General features: G+C 39.5%; 1 protein-coding gene and 1 long non-coding RNA gene across 2 annotated transcripts; one reads left to right on the top strand and one right to left on the bottom strand.

Annotated features, from left to right (window-relative positions):
• Positions 1-1,093: 1,093 nt before the first annotated feature.
• On the top strand, positions 1,094-11,989 carry LOC140340125 (uncharacterized). The gene is made up of 6 exons (XR_011922593.1): positions 1,094-1,716; positions 2,705-2,770; positions 5,150-5,206; positions 7,299-7,399; positions 9,243-9,320; positions 10,813-11,989. It is a non-coding gene; the product is annotated as an uncharacterized lncRNA (long non-coding RNA).
• Positions 2,949-27,444, bottom strand: DNAJB12 (DnaJ heat shock protein family (Hsp40) member B12). Its single transcript, XM_072425166.1, has 9 exons — positions 27,261-27,444; positions 15,886-16,060; positions 15,098-15,243; positions 12,539-12,718; positions 12,089-12,168; positions 10,978-11,087; positions 7,279-7,451; positions 4,364-4,515; positions 2,949-3,521 (listed from the first exon to the last, which is right to left on the bottom strand). The coding sequence occupies exons 1-8, from the start codon at positions 27,391-27,393 to the stop codon at positions 4,394-4,396; spliced, it is 1,119 nt and encodes a 372-aa protein (XP_072281267.1). The 5' UTR covers positions 27,394-27,444; the 3' UTR covers positions 2,949-3,521; positions 4,364-4,393.
• Positions 27,445-27,857: the final 413 nt, after the last annotated feature.

Raw genomic sequence — 27,857 nt, 5'->3', positions numbered from 1 at the left:
TCAGATTTACACTGAGTGTCCTCTACTGGTGTGTGCATGGATTAGCCTTTGGGGTTATTAGATCTCAAAGGGAAGTAGATTATTCTTCAGAAAATGCAAGTTGCTTTGCTGTGACATAAATCCTTGTGCTTTGGTCATTTGTGAGTCTCCAGCCTGGAGCAAGGAACCAGCCCTGTTCTCTATGTACTCATTGTGGTCAGTGAAACCATTGGATCAGGGCTTAAAAACTATTCCATGTTTATTGGGAGCTAAATTCAAGATGTATTTTATACCTCGGGCAACACAACCGTAATCTATTTCTTGTATACAAATTGTACCATTGAACTTTTTATATACGTCTTGTGGTTCTGCCCATTTGTTTGTAGCCATACTACTGATACTATAGTACTAAGTGTTTTGTTATATTTGTTCAATAAGTGCTGATCATGTTGGATATTCTGGGTCTGATTGGTCCTTCCACTCCTTTCCTCAGACTACAGATCTGTCGCTGAGGGTTTGGCTATTTCTGCAAAATAAGATCAGGCACAGCTGACAAAAAAAAAAAATGCCTATAACGTGTGCTGACGAGTGCTCTCAGCCCACAATGGGTCGTAAGAGCGGAGTGCAATTCTGCCATATCAGCAGATATTTTCCTGTACTTGCAGAGTCTATAAAGGAATAGGAAAATGTGTGTACTGCATAGATGTATTCAATGTTTGTTGTCCTGACACTTGTGAATCTAAGAAAGAAATAAAAAAACAGTAATACCCAAAATATATGGTTTGAGGTGGTCTCAAAGGTTTGTGAGAGGATAGTGAGGTCCAAGGAACGATAGAATCAAGGAGCTGCATTTGCATGGACTGCTCATGTGTTTTACATTATGAATATTTTATTTGGGGTGGGTGACATTATTTTTCTTTGTAGAAGTTAAGGTTACATTTTTACTTTTGTCCTCTGGAAGAGAAAACGTTTCTATATTTACTAGATAGGCTCAATGTATTCGGGGTAAACTCCACAAACCTTTGTACAATCCAACTCATCAGCTTCTATTTTTAGTGACTTTGTGCTGGATGACGGATTATTTCTGAAGCTTTACAAAACATCTTGTAAGTAAATATTGGTGAACACGAGCAGAGAGAGGAGCTTTACACGGAGGTGGTGTGACTGTCACGTTACCCCTGGATGTAGCGTATAGACCGCTCCCCTACAACAGCCAATCAGCAGACTGATGGAATCAATAATCCGAGACGACCACAGCCACTTCCATTGTTCTGTCTTCTTTCATAATATCAGTCTGTTTGTTCTGGTCATGCGATGGAAATGGAAAGCTGCCTGAAATACCTCTGAATTAGTAGTGGATTCATAGAGAATGTTGTAAATAGATTCGCCTTTTTCTACACATGCTGAAAAATTATTTTTGTAGATACTTAGTTAACAGTGTGTTCTTTTATATGGTATTTATGTTCCTTCTCAGAACATGGCCATATTTTCATACAGGACATTTAAATAATGTCTTATTGTACAATGTGTGCTATTTAAATGTCCCTGATGTCGTTACAGATCGTTAAGGAGGTAATGTTTCACCATATATGTTTATTATTATTATTATTACTACCATATGTTGACTGTCCTTGTGCTCTTTTTCTTTTAAGGGTTGAATCTAAGATTTGGTCACCCCTTGTAACTGAAGAAGGCAAAGCACACCCATATAAAATGAACCTGGCATCCAATCCTCAGGTAAACCATGTCATTAATTCCTATAATGTATTACTTGTTTAAATGTTGGTTGGATACTTTTTGTTATAGCAGCTCAGAAACCTTTGAGGTGTCCAAATACAGAACTGAACTTACCAGAAATGTGCTCTTGAATTAGTTTTGTCATTGTAGGTTCATGTTTGAGAGACACAGGTTACGCTGTTAGGCCTTTTATGCCCTCGGAAAGTAAGTGCATGGTCTTAAAGTCTACCTGTCTTGCAAAACCTAAAAGGTAGCATATTAAGCCATGGATTGCGCAGAAGCAGAATTGCAGTACAATATTTTTAGCTTTATAAAATCCATGAGGTGCATGTGGCCATTCATAGCTAGTCACAAGTTTGTATTGCATGCTGGTAGTCGCTTATGATTGCTTTTCATGAGCATGCGCTTTGCAAATAAAATATTCACATAGTCTAGAACACTTAGAGTAGTAATGAGACCTGTGATAGTAGCTTGTCTTAAGATACTGCACATTGGTACAATTTGACAAAAAACAATATAAAGTGCAGTAGTTCCATTAAGTTCATCTGAACAAGATTTTCATTGTGTTATATTCCAAAAAATTGGAAGGGCAGAATTGTGTACATGGGGGGGATACTAATTGGAAAGGAAGGGTGTACAACTGGCATATATATATATATATATATAAACAATTTACCTTTTTTGTTATTGGGTTTACAATGTTGTGGTGAGTTACGCTGTGTGGTTACACACGTATCTGTTGAGAAATACAAAACAGGTGAATTATTTCCTGTGTCGCTGTATACAGTGCAGGACGGTGCATTGCCAGGAGTGAAAAAAGGTGCGTGGGGGGTACAGGTAGAATGAATTGCACTGCAACACAAGCAGAACTTGTAGCTAATGCCCCCTACAACTAATTTAGAGATTGCATTGTGGTTATATGCAATACAAAATGTATGAAAAACTATAAAAATATTTACTTTATACCTAAATATTCTTTCTTCCCTAGGTTGAATATTGGTGACTTGTGCTAGCTGCTCCTGGATTTAGTATTAAAGGCTTCTTTCTCTACTTGGTAAGAGTTTAGTAAAAACAGAAAATAATAATTAATTAGTCAGTTAGTAACCTAGAACAAGCAAGAAGCCAGTGAAGTCAAACAATCTGCCATTTACACAGGAGCCCTGTAAAAGTGATTTATATTTTCTGGAATTCCCTTGGAATTGTTCTGTAGTCCAGCAGAATCAGCACGCATGTAAATTCTCTAAATTTATTAAATAGATTCCATCAGATGCAGTTATTTAAATATGAAAGACTCTTTTGGCCAACGCCAACACAAAGATTCACACAACAGTTTAAATAGAATACCAGATACCGGCTAAACAAATGTAATCCAATATCTGCATAATTATTTCTGTTTAAAAGTACAACATATATACAGCTAGAAATAATTCTAAATAGATTTTCTTCATTCAATGCTTTGTTCTAAAAGTCTTCTGATTCCATGGATTGGAAGGTGTAATAGGCCACAGTCTTAAGGGGTCCGGCCGGTCGGTGCCGAGCTCGGTGGGGTTGGTTCCGAGCAGCTGCAGAGCTCATCTTATCCTACAGGTGCAGTAAAGTCTATAAGGGGACTGTGGGGGAGAAGCCGAGCAGAGATTCAGTCCTGCTGCCAAACAATGTCAGGAGGATTGTGCATTGACATTTCTCAAATGGTAATCACGCTGCCGTCGAAGAGTCGGTAACGCACTAGATAGCAATGCGTTGCAGCCCCCCCAGACAGGAAATGAGCCCTCCTGTGTATTGCCAAAACGTCCAGCTCTGAAGATCTGGGGAGACAAACAATGCTTAGGTTACATTCCACATCATACAAAAAATGTATCTAGTGTAAGAAATCCAAAATCCACACAAATACAGACTGAGGGGGCACAGGAAACTACTGAGGGGAGCTATAGATTATTGGTATTAGTTGACAATGACTAAACTATGATTAAACCAATGTTTTCAGATCTTGGAATGTGGTTACGGTGATGTCTCCCTATACCATGGTGGAACTGCTCCCATAACCTCATATGTAAATATTTAATCTCAGAAGTGTTGGCTTCTGAAGATTCTTTATCTAGCAATATAGTTTTAGTGCAGAAGTAGTAGTAGAAATGTTCTTCTGTTGCAGGAGGCATTTAAAGTAAATTTTGTTGTTTTAAATGTTTTGTGTATTTGCTTTTTTTTTTTTTTTTTTTTTTTTTTTAATTAAGATGATTTTTAAAAAAAAAAAAAATTTTTATTTCTACTTTACACACAACACAATCCTAACCCTAGTAGTGCTCATGATTAAGTAAAATCTATAAAAGAATATATTGCACTCACACTGGTTTGTGTAACTGAGGATGTAGCAGAAATCGTCATTCTGAGATCTCTTTGTCACATTAGGAGTGGCATTGTGTATAGCTGAGGGGACCATGGGATGCCAACACCCAGACAGCAGCTTTTGTACCTGACCTGGCAATTTCTGCTACAAGCTCAGTGACACAAAGCTTTGTGATAATATATAAATAACATCACACTATTATCACACAATATTATATTTCAGCTGCTTGTTGTGTAGAAGGACAAATATACACGAGATATACAGTATCGTGTGACAGAACATTAGGAGGGGTGCTTGGTGTACCTGTGCTTTCTCCAGTGTGCTAAGAAAGGTCTAGCCATGCATTGAAGCTTGGACTTCTGTCAGTCTGTTACAGCTAGGGGTGCCCATCCTTTGCGCTCTCTGATAGAGCTCAGAGTCTCCAAAGTAACGAGCTCGGTATAGTAATCCTTCCTCTAAAAGTACAAAGAGAAAACAGTCCGAGTGTAAGAGAAAAGTAAAATAAACAACATCAGGAATGTGTTCAGTGAAGTCTGTCCTTCCACATATCTAGATCCAGCGATACCAAATAAACTACAGAACAGCAAGTACTGAACCCATCTCACTGCTAGACATTCATCATGTGACCAATACATATAGTAAGTCAGGAAGAAAAATGTCCATCAAATTCAACCCCTAGGGAAGTAAACAGATCCCAGATAAAAAACCCTATGGACATCCAAAGGAAGGCAAAATCCCCTGGTACAATTTGCTTCACCGGGGAAAAAAATTCCTTTCGGATTATAATTACAAACTTCTCATACTAATCCTAGTGATCAGCTTCAAGTATTCAGTGTACTTATTAGATTGTACTTATGCTAATTTTCACAGTTACGTCCAACGGAAATATTGATCCCGATACAATAAGTAACAAATTTAAAAAAGATTCACAGCTAAAATTGAGATAACATGGAATAAGTTATCTGGAAAAAAAAAATCTAAAGAAACAAAATAAAGTAATATAAAAAGGGGAACAAATAATATTGTCATATTGAACAATATGAATGTTGTCTGATTGCACCTAACCATACAAAAACTTTAATGTTGCAGCTGGTTCAGAGGTAGTAAGAAGAGGAATTCCAACAACTCCCGGCACTAACCAGTGTAGTGAGTATAATGCATTTTATTATTTATTTCATTTTATTTTATTTCATTTATTTATTCAATTTTACAGTGCTCAGTCTCTGCCTCTGGGTGTTTGCTCCAAAATGGAGTGAGTGCCAATAGATGTAGTCCACACACTCCAGAACATAAACTGGTTATGGGACGCATTTTGGGGAAAATATTTTCTCACTGCTTGGTGGTTGGGGTCCCCTGATTAAAAGGAACCCTAGCTGTGAAAGCCGGCCCTGAACAGTATGATCCATAACACTGGCAATGCTGACAGCAGGGTGACAGCCCTCATATTACAGGCTGCATTGTAGAAGAAGAGCTCTTTTGGCTGTTTTTAACAAAAAGCTAAATACAAAAATAATGGGAATAAGAAGCAGCAGGCACAAAAAATAAAATTGACTCCATTGTAAATGTTATATGTAAATGTTGCAATATTAACAGAGTTATTTCCTGAAAAAGTGCGGCATTTTACCTAAATGCATATTTAAGGCTGGGTCTGCATGGACGGTTTTAAAAATCCATGTAAACGTTTCTACCACAATTATATGCGTTTAAAAAAAACTCTTATAAAACGCCTATGATGCGTTTTACTGCGATTTGCCCCATTTTTCCATAAGCGTTTCCCATAAAGTTTTTTACTCACTCAGGGAATGAGTACTGGGGTACATAAACCCCCTTACTCATTTCCTGAAAGGGTTAAAATGTGTAAAAATGAAGACCAGACTTTAAGGTTATAGTAATTTATTAAATGTGTGTGTGTTTTGTGTGAAACTTTTTTTTACAGGTTATCCCACAATGAAAGGATGATTCCCACAGCTGCATTCATGACATGAGCACAGTGGGACTCCTGACAGTGTGGGATCCTTAGGCACTAAAGGGAAAATGAGGACAAGTCTCCCTATTCACCTCTAGTGCTTTGTGATTGGCTGAGGAAAGGGAAACCCTGATGACAGCTCAAGTGTCTTCAGGATTTTCCTTTCCTCAACCAACCATGGACTGCAGCTCGGCTCTGCTGATAGCTTCGCTTTCTTAAACGCTCCTTGATTGGCTAAGGAAAGGAAAACCCTGATGACGGCTCAATCATCATCAGGGTTTCCCTTTCCCCAGCCAATTTCAAAGCACTAGAGGTGAATGAGGAGACTTGTCCTCATTTGCCCTCTGGTGCCTGGGGATCCCACACTGTCAGGAGTCCCACGATAGTACTCATGTCATACATGCAGCTGTGGGAATCATCCTTTCATTGTAGGATAACCTGTAAAAAAAAGTTTTACACAAAACACACACATTTTATAAACGACTTTAACATTAAAGTCTGGTTTTAATTTTTAACCCTTTTCAGGGCAAGGGGGTTTATGTACCCCTGTACTCATTCCCCAGGGTGGGGTGGTGGAGATCTGAGAGTCTCCCTATTAAAAGGGGGCTTCCAGAATTCTTGCTAAAAAAAGCTCGTATTGTTTTAAATGGAAGCTTTCATAAAAAGCCTCTATTGAAAGCGTTTTCTTTTTTAATTTTTAAAACGTTGCAAGGAATGATATCTATAACGCTGAAAAACGTTCCTCAAGGAAACGCCCTGGTGTAGATTAGCCTATTGGAATGTATTAGAATTTCAAACATGGGCTTTTAAAGCCCCAGTTTAAACGCTGGGGAAAATGTCTGTGTAGTCTAAGCCTAATAGAATGGGCTATATAGCCACACACTGGGTGTCATTACATTATTGTATTTTCCCCCCCATTCTCCTTGTACAGCCTGGAAACAGAAATATTATTTGTGCTGGTTTGCCATTTTCAGCATTGGGGCCCCAGTTTCAAATCTTAGACATCTACATTGAGTTTGAATGCTCTCCTTTGGTTTCTATGGGTTTGTTCCCACATCCCCAAAAAATCCTGGTTAATAAATTGGCTTCCCTTCCAAACAAACTGGCTTTAGACTACATTGTGAACAAATAATTATAGTAAGTAATATAGTATTAGACTGCACTGCCCTGAAGGACAGTTAGTTGCTGAAGAATGGCTTTGTCCTTATAAAAACATAACAACATCTGAGAAAACATTTTTTCATGTACTTACTTTGTTGCTTTTCTTTCCAGCAATTATTCCTAAGATTGGCTATGAAATCCTCTTCTACACTTCTTTCCACATTTCTCAGATTGCTGCCAGTGTACTCATCATCAAAGCTTTCAGACACAAAGTAAGGGACCCGGAGGTGCTCAGTGATCCTCTTATGTATGTGACCCACAGACCTGTGTACAAAGGAAACCGATAACGGTTGGGGTTCTGATGACAGCTTAGATAGATATTGAAGTAAAAGAATTAAATACTTGGGACGCAGACAAGGAATAGCTAAGAAATGCAGATTATTAGAAACTTGGACGCTGCCACTGCTGATCTCCTGGTGACAGTGCTGTTGTCTATGTATCATACAGACTCCCTGGCATCATTATGTTGAGGCTCAGACCTGAAACAAGTGTACAAATATCTGACATTTTCCTGATCTGCATACTTGTTCCAGGTCAGTCACACATCATATCCACTGATAACAGTTAGTTTGTTATACAGGTCGCTAGAATTTAATTTAATAAGGGTATGTTTGAACATTAACCACCTGGCCGGTAAACCCGTCCTTGGTTCGGGGTAATAACACTTGCAAAAAGCGTTAAACCCGAACTTTTGTAAGGTGGTTAAACAAACGTTGTATGACAATCAGATTGCAATTGTAAGTATATACTCACCCGGTCCCCGCAGCTCTTCTGGACACGTCCTTCCTCTTCAGTCTTCTCCCGGCGAGTGCAGTGACGATCACCGGGGTTTCCCGGTGACGACGCTGCATGCGTCGGTGCAGGAGGCAGGGCGGGAAATTCAAATCACTTTGTATTGAACTCAATACAAAAAAAAAAAGCTGTATTGAGTCCAATACAAAGAAATCTTTATATAATATATATATAAATGTATTATATATAAGCTACTGTACAATAACATTACATTATACACTATTTTTTTAAAGATTTTTTTTTTATGTTTTATAAAAAAAAAAATTTATAAATTTATTTAGAGTTATGCGGTAACTCATTGTAATTCGGTGAATTATAATTATTTTTTGAGTAATTCGGTGAATTATAGCCTACAATCTAAAATAAATTTCCATGCAAAAAATTTAACTTTTTGCATGGAAGTTTGGAAAGAATTAGAACACCCGGCGTTCGCGTACGCGTCCCTCGGCGATTCCTAAAGATGTCAGTGTGTGCGCCCGTCGATGGGGGTCGTAGCGGGAAATTCAAATATTTTGTATTGAATTCAATACAAAGTCCTGTATCCAATCTAATACAAAATATATTTATGTGGTTTTGTCTATAGGTATGTGACGGACACTAGGGAGGTGTTTTAGAAAAATATATTACTATACAGTATACCGAATTATCGCATTTTCAGTATTTTTTATTTATTTATGTATTCTTGTTTAAGCTGAATTTTGTGTCTTTTATTAAATTTTATTAAAAGTAATTTTTTTTTTTTACATGATTGTGTTTCAAAAACTTTATTATATTGTTCGGACATATTTCTGTAAGTTACAGGTCTACAATTTAAAAAAAAAAAATTTCATGAAAAACAGTGTACCGCTTTTGGTACAGAAATCCAGACCTCAGTGTAACGCCCAAGGTGGTTAATAGAGTAAGAGATATATATCCATTAGACCTTGATTGGGCTATTTATATTAATATTATTATTATTAAACAGGATTTATATAGCGCCAAAATATTACGCAGCGCTGTACATTAAATAGGGGTTGCAAACGAATAGGTGGTTGGGGCAATTAACACATATTAGGAGGGGCTACATCTTATAAATCAAATGCTACTGGGAATTTACAACCATTGAGATTTTATAACAAAAACCACTTCAGCACCAAGTACTTTATTTTCCAATATGAAATAAAATAAATATTTTGGATACTAATTTATTAGGGTATATAGCAAGCTTTATTTTACGTTCTACAAAAGAAGTGATCACCCTTTTGCATTTTTATTTTTTTTTAGCAAAGGCCTAAGAAATATATTCTTATCCACCTTTTGAGTTGACTATCCATGTAAGAACCTACTAACAACTATTTACAAGTAAGTACCATATATTACTTACATGATCAACACCTCAATAATCAAGTAAACTTTGGCTTCAATCCTCCTAACTTTTTACTATATAAGACCTTTGAGAATCTTAACACAAGCACTAATAGATACTAATTCCACATAGTTCATATATAATAATCAATGCTGAAGGATCTACTAATCCAACTCAGTAACTGATGATATTAGCATTCACAAACACCATACAGCAATTGTTTTAAATCATATACAACAATCAAACCTATTATAATCCGTTATTGGAAAAACCATAGTTTAAATATTCTATCATACAACACCAATGGATGTCATTATCAGTATCTTGATCCTAATGTACTTAGAACAAGTATATACTCATGTGATAAGTATGTATTTTGCTCTGAATTTGTTCTTTATTAAACGCAAATCACACCCACTAATTTCTATGTAGTTAACTAATTGCGGCTTGCAGATCTCCTGAGGAAGCTTGTAGATGAAAAGCGTCGGGTCACGAGACACTACCACTTTACGTTACACTTCAGGGTCAGGAGGGGGACCCCACTGGGGGGACGCACTAGCCAGAGTCGCGAATCATGTCCCCCGTACGGATCTCAGGCTCAGGGAAGTGGGCAGGTTGTCTCTTGCCACAACCCGCTAACTCTCTCATGGCAGGCTCAGATCTGCTCTGGGAGAATGGGTGGGTTCTGGCATCATGACGTCACTATGGGGGAAGATTCTTCCCATTTCAGTGACACTCGGCTCACCACGCACGTGCGGTCCAAAGACGGTAACTTTAGTGGTCGGCCAGTCTGAAAATGTTGGCAACCACTGGTCTAGTGTATTGGTCCAACATCCCACAGTTACCTACGGGGGATGGACCTAAAAATTGCACGTAATCTTTAGACCCTAATGTGGGTTATATGTTGTTTATTATAATTCACAATTTTTTAATTTGCCAAAATACCCCAGCTGTCCACTTATTTATGTACTTCTATCCGTATAATTGGGGTAGGCAAGTGTGATGAAGTACGGACATATTTGAGGATAGATAGACTCTTCTCATTATCCTAACACACATCAGAAGAGCTAATAGACATCACAAACAGCTAGGATATGAGGAGGGAGATCCATCCTATATTTCTCAGGACAGGTAATTGCAGTGAATTTGTTTGGAATGGGCTCTGCCATGCCACGGACCTCATGTCCATAACTATTCCAGCAGTTATCCCATCTTGTATCCTTTGTACCTTCAGTGACAGGCTCCCCTTATTTATTGTGTGTACAGGTATATACACAGCATATTGCCAATCAAACGCTTTACAAGCAAATATATCAGGAAGGAGAACCAGAGCTGGAAAGTTTGTTCTCTTCCTAGCTCTAGCAGAATTGAACTCTTAATTCTCCTTTTTTCCCTTTCCAGTACATTGGACAGAAACAAACACATGAAGGACTTTGTGTAAATTCTAATGCTAAATTATAAATAGTTCACAGCTGTTTTTTATTACAGGAAAAGGAAGAGAAGAGACTGCAAATGATTATTTTTCTATCTTCTGTGGGAACAGCAAACCAACCACATTGGTGAATTAATCAAAGAGTAATTATTCATATTTCACCAACGTCCAATTATTATAACTGAAGTATGATGGCGATGAATGCCTAGTCAGGTACTCACGGTCTATGGCTGAGGCTGTAAGGCGGATTGGACACCATCATCTGACTTAGTGCAGACACAATGATCAGGATCAGGATCGGCATCAACTGAACAAACATTCCCAGACTTCCCTGGACACAGAGAAATAATATTATTACCTTTTCAGGGATCACATAACTACAATTCATGGTGTGTGAGAAGGTGAGTAATCAGCTTATAATATTGTTACATAATATTATCCCCCAATAGACACCCCCAACCTGTATTATAACACAACCAGCAATGATGGTAAAATCATTCCAAAGGGGCTGACAATTTGATGGTAGATTACAATTCACAATCATTACAGTATATAAAAGAAATGTGCATGTGAAAAGGATCAGATAAAAGATAATATTTCATACAAGTGAGGAGAGAAAACACACACAGTACAGAATGTAAATCTTTATATAATCCCCCATACACATACATGGAGGTGTACTGGTGAATCCTGGGAATTTGGGTTTCCTCCCACATCCCAAAAACATGCAGTTCAGTTAATTGGCTTCCCCCCAAAACTGATCTTAGACTGTATCAATGACATAAGACTATGGTGGGGACATTAGATTGTGAGCTCCTTTGAGGGAAAGCTAGCGATATGACTATGGACTTTGTAAAGCGCTGTGTAATATGTTGGCGCTATATAAATTCTCGATAATTCTTTGTTTCCATGGTTCTCTTTTGGACTATGATTTCCAGGTATCCCCAACCCCCCTATTGTTTTATATTACATGTGTTTCATACTGTGGTCTTTATTGGATGTACAATTGCTCTATTTTTATATGTTTTGTAAAGACTGATGTTGAAATTTAACTTTTAAAATGCAAATAAAAATAGATTTCCCCTAAATACTGAATAATAATAAAAAAACAAAGATAACAGAAGAATAAGTTGTGCAGTAAAAGAGGAATCTGTGATGCGGAGTTTGTGGGTCAATTTGCTGAACATTTAGTCTCAGTGCTCCCCCCAGTGGTGAAACGACCACATTACAGCCAAGTCACAGCAATGGAGGTCTAGACATATTTTTGTGGTCCAGGTTTGGGAAAGGAACATGTAAACACAAATACCATTTGCAACACAATGTTGAACTTACATCTCCTTGGTGTTCCCGTCGGTCTGGTCTCTGAGCATAGGTATAACGCATTCGGCCATTGCTGTACACATGCACATTACCTGAGAGAGGGTTCAAATATTAGAAAATGAGCTTTTGCAAGAAAAGTCCAGCATTACATACAGAATACATGCTCCACTCAGATTGTTTAGTTCTCTGCAGAAGTTTGCCATATTGATCCCTTGCACAAGGCTTTTCTAGGGACTTAGTGCAGATATAATAATTTGATATTATTACAATATGGAGATCAGTTTGCTTGGCAATTGACATGACTTCTGGTCAAAGCTGGGAATAGTGGTTAGAATATATTGTAAGATATAGATAGGACTGTCATTTAAATGACATTGTTATACATAAACTAAACATTAAATGTGCACAAACAAACAATATAAAGGATTCTGATTGGTAGAGATGAGCTGAATGTTCACTTACTAGTAGGAAATCCTCCTCCAAAGAACATATTGAAGAGATCTTCGGGGGAAATGTCGGCTTCAAAGCCTCTATGGAAGTCGGAGTGTCCATGGTGGGATGGATTCACCTTCTCATCTCCAAACTGATCGTACTGCTTCTTCTTCTCTGGATTACTTAACACTGCGTACGCATTCCCAATAGCTAGAATAGACCAATCACAAATATGGATACACAAGTACAGCAATGGCGGATAGACAGGACGGTATGATCCCTCACCGATATTTATTACTATAGAACAATGCAGTGATATGCAGAGCTCTTGGTTTGGAGCATCAGATGAAACATACAAGTGTTCACAAACACAAAGATCATCAATTGGCGGTAAAAGTACACCAGTTTAGTAGATTCCCTTCACCTCAATGGTCAGAGTGTGCAAGATTCATAGATTGAATTACTTTAGCCAAAAGCTCAGATTATTTAATTAAGCTACCTGGTTTTATTTTATCCGATACTATAAAGAAGAAACACATAGTCCAGTCTACATAAAAACTTTACAGAGAAACAAAAACAAATAGGAAAATGGGGAGCAGGGCCCATAGCAAGTCTCCAACCGTTTAGAAACTTTAATCCATACTGCTATGTGAAACCCAAACTATTGATGGGGTCTAAGTGCCCCCCCCCCCCGTGTCATTGCTCTTTATGGAAATTTGTTTCTATCAGTAACTTGAACCCGTAAACCCCCTGTTATACCATTACAGTGTTATCAGTGCATTTCCTTATCAGCAGCTGCAGAAATAAACCTGAATTGTACTATAAAGTAAAAAACTGAAGATATGACTTCCATCATACAAATGTCTATGAACTCTGTGAACCTGGAAGAGGAATGAGAGATCGTCATAGATCAGCAAGGACACACATGGCACCAACATGCAATAATGGCCAGCTTACAATACCATTATATATTTATATTATATTTATTTATATATTTTTAATGAAAGTTTTGCTTTATTACTTGAGAAGTACCAGGTATTATGAAGCATCAATAACAAGCAGTGACAGAGAGCTGTCAGCAGGCCGGAACATCTCGGCATGATCTGCTCATCAGCAGAACCCCAGCCTATTTCCAAGGCTCGCTCTACCTCACATTACAACATGCTGCACTTTTTGGGGTTGCCCGGTGTGCTTCCAATAAACCTATTAAAAAGATTTTTTTTAAACCCAGCAGAATAACACACAAAGCAAACAATGACACATTATCACCACACATGCTGCATTGTGAAGATACTACGATATATTCTGTGTACATCTGGATTACAACCTCAATGTGGGAGAAGAGCAAACATCCTCCTAATCCCTCCACACATTTCCATATCTCTTGTATTGCTGGGAATATCTCCATATGTGCTTGCAGCAGCTTTAAAAATGCAAAGCCTGGCCATATTTCCTAATCTTCTTGTTTATCATCAAACTGCAGAAATCCCCAAACAAACAGACATGACATAGGTAAGGGGAACATTATGTACCGCTACTGGTCTCTATCCGAACCTGGCCTGTCAGCCTTAAGATAAGGACCTGGAATGGTAACCTGGGAAGACACGTGTCTTGTGATCTCAGGAAAACAGTGGAGTAATGGCCAAAGCACATAGGGGTTCTAGCATGCCATACTTTCAAAATTATACTGTTTGTATTACTGTTACAGAGATTTCCCTTCACTTCCTGTCCTGCTAACCTTGGAATACCATTTCCTTTGCTGTTATCCTTACTAAACCAGAGCAAGCATGTGGATTAGAAAGTTTAGGTAAAGTGAAGATCTGCGTATGTTCTGGAAAAAATTTTGAAGTTATTATGTTATCAAAAATCAAGCCAGAAAACTAAAAAAAGAGACTTCAGCAATGGCAGCCTCTATATTCTCCTAGTACAGGGCACCCTGGGATATTCATTTAAACATTTCCTGTTCATCTAGAAAACCAGCGTGTTGAAATCTGCAGCACAAGCAGCTGAGTGGCCACTAATCTGCTTTAGACAGATAATGGTAGAAATGAGAGCTCATCCTGTATGGCAGCACTGCTGATCTCAGGATAATGCAGTGTAAGCACATGGAAGCATCATACACAGCTATCACTGGGAATTCATCAGGAACTATCGATGTTTTGGCTTTTAGAATTAATGTACACACGGTTCAGCAGGAACAGGACATGGTATGGTACCTGGCAAGCACCAATTACCAGGAATTATTGTTTTTTTTTTTACTCTCATGGCAAAAATATTACCTCCCAATAGCTATTAAGGCCTGGGAGGGTTATTGCAGCCTTGGGTATATATAGCTATGGATGAATACACCACACAAAGGTGATAAAAAAACTGATTTGGCATTATAGCATAACACAATCTAATCTAAAGGCCGATACTGACACTATGCCAAATATCTTAACCTAGTACTATGGAGGACTCATCATTATAGCATTGATAAGGAAAACATTCCAAACAACAAAAGTTGTTTAAGCCAAAGAAAACCCTGATGAAATCTTACCCTCCACTCCATATGATAACCACTGAAACATTGCACACCAATTAACCTACCTTTAAATGCTTCTGTGGCACCAGGAGCGTGGTTTTTATCTGGATGGAATTTTAGAGCCAGCTTTCTGTAGGATTTCTTCAAGTCATCTTCTGTGGCTTCTCTGGATACTCCCAAAATTTCATAGTAGTCTTTACATTGCTTTACCCTGTTAAAGTAAAAGGCAATAACACATTTATTTCTGATCAGATTAACGTTTACCATCCAGTAAAAATCAATGTCATTGTTTTAAAACATAACTTTGTAACACAGATGTAGAGAACCCTGAATATGTAGAAATCTATTCCAGACACAATCAGGTGTGTAAGGATCTATCATGGTATGATTTTTGGATTATATCCTTGAAGTTGACTGAACTAGAAAAAAAAATATCAAAAACCCACCAGGTGGTAATCTATCTATCTGAAACTATAACTATCTGACAGAAGATACATGGTAAAAAACTAACTACCTGTATCTAACTGAATTCTGCTGTGGCTAAAGGCACTTTAATATTGAAATGGAATTTTTTCCCCCAAACTTCAGCATCATGTGTACCTTGGTAACAATGGAGTAGAATTTATTCATGAACCTGAAACCAGCTAAAAGACATTATTACTGCAGCCCCAGTGAAAAACACATTCATGTACTTACATATTATGCTCAATGACAAATTGTTTTATTTGTACCCCACAGTGAAGTGAAAACTCCATTTTGCGCACACACACAAAAAAAAAAAAAAAAACTTTATACCGAACAATATTTTTATGTAAAAATCACTGTTCAGGTATGCTGGTGAAGTTTGAGTCACCTTTTTACTGCTTCCAGCTGGTCCTGTGTGTAGCTCTTTCCAGTATCTCCCCCGGCTTCACCATTGGCAGCGGGGGTAGGTTCAGCAGCATTTTTTCGGAGACGCGGGTTTGGCGATTCTGTGCTTTCAGGCTGGCCGTTGGCTTGGCTGGTATTTGTGAGGGAGTCTATGAGTTCTACAAGAGACGTTAAACACATAAAGGTCATTTGGAGCCCAATATTTTCACAGACACAGTTTTACCAATTACCACATTGATAAAATTATGAACATCAATTAGATCCACTTTACACGTTTACCTAAAATACAACAAAAGCATCATACTATCCCCATAAGACTACAGGAATCATGAACTTAAAGGTAAAATCTGTGAAGAAATGTAAGGGACCCTTGAATGGTGCTCCCTCTGTACTGAGGGTAAATTGTGTTTTACCTTGGGGGAACAGACATGGCAGATATATTTACCTTTTCCCTTTAGAACCCACAAAGCGGGCAATCTGGGATGTGTAGGACAGGTACATGAGAAGCGGCTACCCTCAAGAAACCTACAGGAATGAGGAATAAGGTGCCGCTAGGTGAGGAGGGGTGCAGGATAGCCGGAGACCTGGAACTCTGTGCTCTGTGATAAGCAGAGGTCCGCCTCATGTGCTGCTAGCAGAGGTTTTGTTGATTCTTTGAAGCAGCAAATAGAAGAAATAAAAAAGGCACCCAAATTCATAACTGTGTAAGTAGCCCGACTAAACCATAATAAATTCAGAAAGTTCAACTGGGATTTACCATACAGAACATCTGTATTGTGTATGAGCTGGGGATTTGCATGGCGCTGATTGGAAGTACCTGGGACCTAAAATAAAATTCAACTCTACAGATAATCCTAAAATACATCTGCCCAATGACAACAAATGCTGCAGAAGATTAATATCTGGAACTACGACATTCGTCTGGATTTGTCCTGTAATATTTCCTTTACCCAGCTACTTGACATCCTCACATATGGGCAATAAACGTGGCCAAGTTCTGGAATGATAAATATTGCTTAGATGCACACTACAGTGCTCGCCCCAGCCCCTTCTAACTGGGTGCACCAACCACCTGGCTGTTTTTGGGTGTTTACTGAAAGGTTGGGTTGCTATACAGGGGTGACCACCCACCTCCAGCTTCCTCCCACTCAGCCTAAAACATTTCTGGGGAGAATACTGTGCTCTGTGTGCTAAATCACGTTCCTCCTCAATGAAACATTTTCTGCACATTTACAAGCAGCAGAAGCGACAGTGTCAGGTTAGACAAAAACTAGAACAAATCTTCCAGTGACACAATCATCGTTGTATCAGCCTCCCGTAATGCCATTTCTGCTGCAGGTTGGTCTGTATATAAATGTGCAGAAAAATCCGAATAAAGCATGGAAAGTAAAGGAATAATAAATAATAAATAAATAACCACAACCAGTTATCAGAATACGTTTTCACAGATCTTTTAAAGCACACCAATGTCGCTCCTCAGTACAACAACAGAAGACAGTAGTGTCCTCTTATGGCTGCTGAATTCAACTCCGAATCTTGGTACCTTGCTGAGAGGAAAGAAGCAAATTGTACTTTGATCTATAATTAACATTCCTCCTTTCGAAATATGGATTGTAGAAGGGTGAGGCTCAACAACAATGCATTCTATCCAAGAAAATCACAGAATACAACTTGGGAAATATCTGTGAGTACAGCACTGGCGGGTTGAGGAACCCGCAGTTTATCCATATTTGTATAAGTACTAAAAATCTGGAATACATTTCTTAAATCAGGTAAATATATAACTGCATACTACATAATAATTTTTCATATTTATCACTTGCAGCCAGCAGGTGGAGTACTATCAGGATCTCGCTGAATATTTTCTCTGCAGATGCTGTGGTAAACATAGACTTATATAGAATTGAGCATCACAAATCAAAGTAATCCCTGGTAACAGAAATACAAAGATGGCCAAGAAAAAAACAGAGAAAAAACAAACACAGGCTGAAGATTTTAGCTGATAGGAAGGTAAAATCTGATCAGAGATCAGCGTGCTAAAAATCATCCTATGATTGTTTGTAACCAATGTATAAGCCTTGTTTTAGTGTGTTGTCTATAATTTAGAATTGGGACATCGTATTATTATACAAATAGAAGAACACTGTAATTATACAGAATTCTGACTTCCCTATCTGCATGCTTATTCCACGGCAATGTGAATAAAAGAATGGGAGCCACCTGCTAGCACCTTCATAGATCTCTAACACAAGGTTTATACAAGTACCATAATGCACAGGTGAAAATTGTGTTGTGGGACAGTGGAAAAAAAACACAAATATTTCAAAATATAATATAAAGTCTAGGAATTGCAGGTCAATTTCTCCTTCTGGTTCAATAACAGATCTGACAAAACAGTCCGATTATCAGAACACTAAAGTGAATTCAACAACAAACACTTGTAGGTGACAGATATTTTGGGTCCTCAGGTGGGTTAGTGAACATTGCTCACACAAGTACAAATGAAGCTCTTTGTCTGCTCTCATGGTCCTGAGGTTTATCTCACCCCGAACACTGGTCAAGTGCAAAATTAGCGGAGGATCTGCCCATGTGTAGCCGGCCTACCAGCAAGTCACAGATAATACTGTACGGTCTTCCCTTTCTAGCAGTTCCGAATAACTTTATTCCCTACATTTTAATCTACCTCAGATGTGTAATTGTGGCTCAGACACCACACACAGCAGTGTTATAGCTACAAGTCCTGATACAGAACTCGGACCTGGGCTCCTCTTCCCCAGCCACGCTGCACCTCTGCTGATCTTCTAGCTGCAGATCTATGCGCCCCTTGAAAAGTCTCCACCATTGAGGACAAAGCTCCTTCACATTAGGAACATTACAGTTCTTCCCTTTACAGTAGGAGCCCCCTGTCAAATCTGGAAACCCGATTACCTCAGAGCCCAATTCTTTCACATCTGAATCCCCCTTTTTAAGTCAGAATCGTGCGACCACCCCCAGAGGAGATCTCCTACTTATCACATCCTGGCCTAACCATGACCAAGGACATCTAATGCTGAGACAGGAAGATGAAGCCAATGGTAAGACTCCGAACCCAGAATGTCAGCAGAAGCAGTCCACCATAACATAGATTAATGCTGCTTTAACCTTGGTAATACCAGCTAAAGGGACTCTGTCATTGACTTATACAGAAACAAGTACAGATAAATACAGATAAAAGTAGACATCAATTTGTTTAAATGAATATGTCCCGTGTGTGTTCTTTCAAATTCAAATACAATTATTTAATGACTTGCAAGGTACTTCTACACTTGCTGAAAGTATCAAATCCTCAACACAGCTCATTTTCCCTTCGAACACAGAAATATTTTTTAAGCTGGGTGTGAAGAAGCTGTAGGCGGGTGGCAGCCCCTGTATTGTGACCAAAATCCTCAGTAACCACCCAAAAGGGGCTGGGGAGAACACTGGCACCTCTGCCCTCCACATGTAGCAGCTGGCTGAAGGGAAAAGGAATTCTATATAGTGACAGATCTGACTTTACTGGGGCTGCCAACATCAAATCAAACATGGGCACCCAGCACCAGAATCAGGGTTTTATACTGGCAGAGGATTATACTGGTGAATAACACGCCAAAAATATGTTGAAATGAATGGTCTGACCAAAACGCCTATTTATCATGCATGTATTCAATCTATGGAGGGCGGCCATGCGTGCTTGTCTAATCCTAGCACAGCCCTATGGAAGGCAGATGTATAGGGAGAGACCATGTACAAACACTTTACGTGCAGTATAAATACATCCTCCTCTCACATTAGGATTACAGAATAATAGACATTGTTTCAAATCTAAATCTGGATCAGCTTTATAAGTAATAGTTTTTTAGGTCACACAGACTGAATGGAACTCATTCAAAATCTGCATTGTTTCTGCCGATTCAGGAAAAAGTTTTACAATCTTTCACTTGACAAACAAGCAGGTTAATCATTTAAGACACAGATTGACGTGAAATTACACTTGTTCATAGATCATGAAGCTTGCTAATACAGAAACTGGGTTCTGATCTTTGCCTACTATGCAAATACCAGCGTGCCATCCACATTGGCATCATATCTTCCCTCCAACAACTCCCTATTACAGATCGTCTGCATAGTACAAAGATTTACACTCATTTTCCAGGCTTAAAATGAAAAGAAATGACATTCAACAGAATAAACTTGGATTAGGAAACCTACAAAAGCAGTATGTACTAGAACAATCCCTCCACATAGTGAGAAGTGTAAGGCTGGATTAGAAGTTTATATCAAGGTGTGGGAGAAGAATTAAAGGGCCTGGATATGGCTGGAAGCCCCTGACAGGTGATATTAAAGTGAGTTTGTTTTTGAGGCCGGGAGACTCAGGCAGCAAGGAATGGATGCAGCTTGTAGGAAAGAAGGAAATCTGTGTGAAATCTGGGAGCTTGGAGAACTAATAGGGTCTCCCAAACCTTAGGTCCGCTGGACCAACAAACCTGAACAAGTGTCAGAGAGAGCCAGGAGGCTGAAAGTTTTACTATTTTTCTGATGAACTGCAAGCTCAGTTCCCTGCAACTGCGAGGGAAAATATTGGCTGTTTTTGGAACATATATGGGCAAAGGTTTCTCCCTATACATTTGTGTCCACAAGGACACAAATAATGCAGCCACAATTAACCTCAGATCAGTGTAACCCCATTCTCCTAAATCAATAAAGCAATAATGTCCAGCAGAGCTCCCCTTAAACACATAAATACATAACAATCCTTTATATAAATACCAATTATAAGACAAAAAAAGCTTGCAGAGTATTCCAAAGAAAGCAAGCAATAAGGAAACTCATGTTGGGAAGAAACACAAAGAAATCACGCAAGATGCGAGTACACAAAGAACTACAGAATAAAAATAAAAAGCCCCCAAACTATCTGTTTTCCACCCAGCACATTCCGTCTATTATTGCTTCTTCAGAATATTTTAAAAACTAACCCAATTACCGGATAACGTTTTGCCGATTACTCCTAAACACGTATAGTTCACTTATTATAATTAAACTAAAAAAGTAGAAAGAACAATCCATTTTTCATAATATCCATCAGCAGTTAGATTCCAATGGTTATCCTCCAATCATCATTCTACACTGAGATTTTATAATAAATGAGAAAACATTTGGCCTTTGCCAAGCTAAAGACAAAAATTGTTTGAAATCATTAAGCAATTACCCTAAATCTAAACTTATTATTTACATCACAACTCCCTGTAGAAGGAAAGCTGCTCTGTCAACACCCCTAGATCTGATTTTCTAATGAACACCTGAATTCCTTTGATACATGTCAGAGTTGTTCTGGTATAATTGTTCATGGTCTTATCCAGTTTATATATTAAAATTGGTTCAAAGCTCTTCATTAACATTTTCAAGATTGTAAAATGTGGTAGCAATTTGTTAAAGCTTGTACAAATATTTATTCTGTCCTGTACATTCTGGCCCTGGTCATACAGAGGATAGAGGTAGGTAGACTATTAAAGAATAGCATAACTATGTGCTTTAACCTAACTATTCCTTATCCTCACCCCTCTCCCTCCTCTTCCAAACCTCAGTAATTACTGAGATCCAAACACCGGGTTCAGCAATTATTTAAAATTCCTTCACCGCTCCGCTGCCCCCTTAGTACAGCCAAATGAACTTCTATGGAGCTTCGTCTCATTTTGTCTCCTGGTTGGTGAACTGTTCATAGAAGTTAATGGGGCTGTACCACACAGGCAGCAGAGTAAACAATGGCCAGACATTGTGGTTGGACCTCAGTACTGAAATGCTGAAAGTGAAGGTGGGTTAGGTGAGAGTAGCTCTTTAAAAATAGGATATTAAAACATATATGATGCATGCACACAGGAAAGAAGATGAGCGTGAGATACCTGCTGCAGCTTCTAATGCTTCTTGCATGGAAAGTAAATATATGGTGTAATATAATATCAGCAAACTTCCCTGCACCCCATAGCAAGGCCAGATGGACAAGTACTGGAGTTAAGCTGCGTACACACTGCCAATTTTTGTCGTTGGAAAGGATCTTTCACGATCCTTTCCAACGACAAGGGAGTGCACGATGCATGAACGGTGCTGTACATACAGCACCGTTCATGCTCTATGGAGAGGGGAGGGGGAGAGCGACGGAGCGGCACCCTGCTGCGCGCTCTCCCCTTCCCTTTCATTAGGTCGTCCATCGTCCGTGGATCCGGCAGGTCGGTCGTCCGGACGATGGACGACACCGACTGTACACACGGCAGATTTTCGCCCGATAATTGGCCGATGCCGATTATCGGGCGATAAAAATCTGACGTGTGTACGTAGCTTAAGTCTTACGAACAAAATACAAAGATACTCTCATGGGTCTGTGTCCTGTAAACAATGGGCTTACCCAGCAAAGCTGAAATGGTATAGTAAGTGTCTGTGAGGGTTCTCCTTTATCCAGATCATGATGGTAAAGTATGTGGAAAAGAAGACCACATTCTGGCTCTAAACCTCAGTGTGTATAATTAACAAGTGATGTGTAAAAACATTCTTTTAAATGCCTGCAATAAACACAAACACCTTATGAAAAAATATAAATATTACATATTCAGCAGCTTTTGTTTTATTAAAGGATTTGTCCCAGAAAAGTCAAACAACGCAGGCAGAAGTGAGCACGGCGGCTATATTAGGCTCGCACTGATCTTGGTTACAGAATGATGTAACAATAAGCAATCTGTTACCTGAATACAACCGTGACAAAACTTCAGCTGCCTTTTGGTGATGAAGAAAAAGGTGAAAAGAAATGATAATCATAGTCTGGGGGTTTGTATAATGGCTGTTTGTTTATAAAACATGGCTGAGTTATAATAAATACATGGGGGCAGTGCTGGGAAATACTCTGCAATAAAACTCAAATCCTAAAAAGGGGGAGAGAGTTAAATTTACATTCTTTATTCTAATTTCACATACACATATTTTGGGAAAGTTCATGGCCTACATTTATGTGAACTTTTCTGCATTATTAAAATGCATTTTTTTTAAATTTTGAAAAGCAAAGCCCCAGGAAATAGGAATTCTCCATTGTGCAGGCATTTTTAGGTATTCCATGTTTTCTATGGTCAGCTTAATGTACATAAATACACAATGATGTTGGAGTTGAACGCATGGATAAATACATAGGTAGGTTTTATGCCTGTGCATCCAATTACAAATTTGCAGTCTGATGGATGACACCATATTCTGTTACAGGTATAGGTTGTAGGACACGGACTGTATTCACTACACTACCCCCCCCCCCCAACACCCCTTGCCCCCATCTGCTGCCTGGACAGTAAAAAAGCTCCAGCAGACAGATAAGGTCAGCTCTCTGCTCCCCTATTAATGTGTTTCTTAACACACAAAAATTGATTGGCTCCCAGTCATGATCTAAATGCTTTATAATAGCAGTAATCTCCTCAGCCCCTTTTAGCTGAGAATTTTTCAGTAACAATCGCCTGTTTTTGGGTGGTTACAGAAAAGCTAGGTTACAATACCGGGACCAGCACACACCTACAGCTTCTTTCCACCCAGCTTACAATACATTTCTGGGGAAAATACTGTCAGAGATTACAAGTGGCTGATACCAACTTGAATTCAGGCTTTCTAGTTGCAGATGAAAACGAAAACATTGGAGAACAATGGCTGCCTGCTGGGTCTGCTTCTGGGTCCAGATCCCACACAAATCAATAAGAACCGGTGCTACTATAGAGCTTGAATTGCACCCGGCTTATAAGTGAATGGAGTGCAGCTCAGTGGATACATTTATCGATGATATAGCGTGCATATAATTTTTTTTTTTTGCAGAGGGAATGTATCAGACCAGCTGGAATTTTGTGTTTACTTATTCACTCCCCCCAATCTCTGCAGTGCTGGTGTCTTGTAGTCACTTCCTGTCTATATGCATGAACTCTATCAGTACAGGTCAGGCTTCCTAATAGTAACAAGTGAACCATGTAATGTGTTAGGAAATGACCATCTGTAGCCTCCTTGGGAAGTCTATGGGCAAAGATGACAACACTGAACTAAGTGCCCAGGACTTTTTTATGGCAGGATCAACAGATATTTTAATAAAAGCTGCAGATTTCAAAATAATAAAAATGGCATGTTTAACTTGTATATGAGATCCCAGTGACTGGATTTACCTAGACATAAAAATTAGAATTAAGGGATACAAGTAGTGATGTAGCATTTGAATTGCCTCATCTGAAACAATGGGGGTAAGGTTAGAAGAGTTTCAGGAAAACAGCTAAATACGCAGATGAAAAGTGAAGAGTGCGCTGCCTTGGCTGCCAACTTACAGGTTGTTCCTTTTAGAAATGTTTGTGGTTTAGACCCTCTGTTACCCAGCAAAGAAAATGCGGATCTCACTTTTCTACACCCAGTCCGGCCCCAACTCCTTAGTATATAAATGAGGTGATTTTAAAAGGGATCTGTAAGGCGACGGTCTCGCAGAAGAGCTCACAATCTAACATCCCTAACATAATTGTAAGCCAATTAATTTTTTCTTAAAAAGCCAATTATCTTACTTAGTATGTTTCTGGGTATGAGAGGAATCCCATGCAACATAAGGAGACCATACAAACTCCATGCCAATAGTGCCCTGGCTGACATTTGGAGACCTCAGTGCTGGGATACAAGTATGGCAGCCACCGAGTGCTGTACTTGTCTCACTTTGTCTGGAGTGGGGTTACGTCCACACGGGTGACAACTACATGGTTACCACTTCCAGGCCTTCATTTTTACCCGCTTTGCATCTACAAGCGTCGCCTGATCAAGTAAAATTAATTCCACTTTAAATATTCATTTATTATGCAGCAGGGGACATGGGGCACAGCCATGAAACGCCAACATTGCCTGTTTCTCAAGCCTAGAGATATTTCAGTATAGAAGAAGCAGTGTGTTGTTAGCTCGCTACTGCACTTGCAAAGTTATTAAAGAAAAAAAAAAAAGGAAATGTGGAATGTATTTTTTTTTGTCCAGGGACAATTTAAAAATTCTTAGGATTGCATGTGTACCATGCTTGCCTCACTCCATGAGGAGATAAGAAAATAAATAGTATCTGTTATCTGTGATGGAGCCTTTTTGGGGCACTAATCCACGGTCTGCAAGCCGATCCAGGATCACATGACTGAAAACCACCAATGTAGCTCCGGCTATTGTGCAGGTAATGGAAGCCATTATCTCCAGTGAGATGAGACCTGGTACGAGCAGGAAGCCAGACAAGTGTCAGGAACACATTTGTCCCTGGTGGGGGATTTTCTTTAATGCTAATGTTAATCTCCCCCGTGACATATTTCTAACTGTTAACAACACTGTTATTCGGCCCTCCCCTCAGGCACGTTGTCTTGGTGTCACCCTTGACTCTGCACTCTCATTTACCCCCCATATTCAGAACATTTCCAGGTCCTGTCACTTTCACCTACGCAACATCTCCAAAATCTGCCCCTACCTGTCCCCTGAGACCACCAAACTCCTTGTACATGCTCTTATCATCTCTCGTCTGGAATACTGTAACATCCTTCTCGCTGGTATTCCACTAACCCGACTCTCTCCTCTACAATCTATTATGAATGCTGCAGCCAGACTCATCCATCCTTCCCTCCGCTCCTCTTCCGCTGCATCTCTTTGTAGATCTCTACACTGGCTTCCATTTCACCTTAGAATCAAATTTAAGCTCCTGTGCTTTGCCTTCAAATCCCTACACAGTTATTGACCCATTTACATTTCTGACCTGGTAAAAAAAAAAAAATACTCCAGTCGCTCTCTCCGCTCCTCTAATGACTTCCTCACTCATAACCTCATCACACGCACGGCTCCAAGACTTTTCTAGAGCTGCCCCAACTCTCTGGGAATGGTCTTCCTCGTCCTATTCGGCTTGCTGCTACTTTCTGCTCATTTAAAGATCACTCAAAACCCATCTTCTCAAACTTGCCTACCCATCTTCTTCTGTCTTTTGAAACCATCACTACTTCTCACCACTACATATCTCCCCTCCTATTGTGTGCTAATTCCTTAACCTACTAGATTGTAAGCTCTTTGGGGCAGGGTCCTCTCCTCCTCCTGTGTCACTGCCTGTAATTGTCTGTCATTTGTAACCCTTATTTAATGTACAGCGCTGTGTAATATGTTGGCGTTATATATATCTGTTTAATAATAATAATAATAATAATAATAAAAATAAACTTTTAAATTATTAATGGCAGATCAGAGCTTGCAACCAGAACAGCAATGTCAACTTTCAGATACCTGCCGTGTAATGTGCTATATATTGTATGATCATGATTCCTCTGTGTTATAGCCAGGTCATAGGACAGGGAAATTCAAGATATCAGGGGGTGGAGGTGATTCAGCTCATCATAACCTATCCAGTGTGTAACCCAGAAACATTTTAAAGCTCGGTGTGAAGATGTAGGTGGGGGCAGCCGCTGTATTGTGACCGAAATCTTCAGTGACCACCAAAAACCAGGCGGGTGGTTACTTAAGTGTTGGTGGTGCACCCAGCTAGAAGGGTCTGGGGAGAACACTGCTATCCCTAAAATAAAATGAGCCTGACCCTTCTCCCTGTACACAGGAAGTGGAGCCCCCATTCTGAATTCCTCTGAAGCCCATCCCCCCGACACACAATGTTTTCCCATTACAGCTGTGTGGGTGAAGGTTCAGTACACCCCATGGTAGAGGCACCGTACACAGCCATGGAGAAGGCCCTAGTAAAGCAGGCCGCTCATTTTGCTGGCCTCTGCTGTTTTAGGCTGAGTGTACCTAGCGGCTCTGTGGCCGCGGTGCATTGTGGGGGTTGTGGTCCATCTCTGCACTCTGTCATAGTATTCGGGCCGTAATATACCCTGCTGTTTCATGACATAAACCTTTTCCGGTAAAAATCACTGTAATTATGGATTAGACATGGCTCTGACTCGTAATAAGCTTGTTGTCAGGAATCTATTGCCTCAGAGCTCCATACCAGACACAGTGCCCGGCATACAGCTGGCCGCCGCCATATTTACGCACTGTAGTCTCCTGACATCTCCACACACACAGGTAGTACAGGTTACACAGGACTAGGGTTCTCAGAGTTCACTCAGCAAACATGCCCGAGTCATAAGCACAATGTACGGAGGTGCAGAGGATGGAGATATCAGCCTTTGTCAGCAATAACCCAATTCTTTTTAAACACTAGTACTACAACTCCCACAGTCCTCCACACCACTAGCTTAGTGTGCGCATGCGCGGTACATGTTCTGACGCCACAGCTGTACCACAGCCAGCTACCCTTCCCCCACCCTAAGAGCCGCTTTTCCCGGTGCACTTCGTTACCTCGCGCCTTATCCGTGGGAAAGAGACGCTGAGCCTTCTCCAGAAACCGCAAGGCCTTGTCCGTTTTCTGGCTCTTAATAGCGTTCACAGCGATAGCTATACAGCGCTCCGCCTCATCCCGGTTTGATTCCATTGCGGAATCACTGCTAATAGAAACTAGTGGGCGGCGCTCCGCGAACACGTCAAGTGCAGTCTGCCGCTGCTTGATGACGTCAGTAATACAAACCCACTTTAGGGGGGCAAAGTTTACAAAAATAAACCTCTGAGTGCTGAGCTGCTGCTGGAAGGACAGCTGGAATGTTACATGGGAATACAAATATTTGTTATTGTACACATGTGTAGCAAATGTTTACACTACAGGATGTTCACTATATGTACACACAGGCAGCAATAGGACTTTTTGAGCCCGATTTGAGGCCTTAAAGTCTATTTATAGCAAAACTATATTTTTTTTTTGTTTAAAGGAATAAAAAGAAAACAAACCTCTGATTTATTTTGTTATTGGAGAGTTTTACAAAGTTTTAAAGATACAGCAGCAAGAGGAACATTTACCTTCAGTTCATATTTATTTTTTACTTTCAGTCCCAGTGACAATCA

Source organism: Pyxicephalus adspersus, chromosome 10 (assembly GCF_032062135.1).
Source record: "Pyxicephalus adspersus chromosome 10, UCB_Pads_2.0, whole genome shotgun sequence".
Classification (NCBI taxonomy): Eukaryota; Metazoa; Chordata; class Amphibia; order Anura; family Pyxicephalidae; genus Pyxicephalus; species Pyxicephalus adspersus.
Note: the sequence above shows the minus strand (reverse complement) of the source record. Positions and strands in the feature narration are given on the sequence as shown.

Bases quoted from the DNA above. Each gene is read 5' to 3' on its own strand.
- DNAJB12 (XM_072425166.1), bottom strand. From the start codon at position 27,393: ATGGAATCAAACCGGGATGAGGCGGAGCGCTGTATAGCTATCGCTGTG. The intron at 7,452-10,977 runs GTGAGTACCTGA...CTTTGTACACAG, and splicing joins TACAGCCTCAGCCATAGACC to GTCTGTGGGTCACATACATA. The intron at 4,516-7,278 runs GTAAGTACATGA...TTGTACTTTTAG, and splicing joins CTGGAAAGAAAAGCAACAAA to AGGAAGGATTACTATACCGA.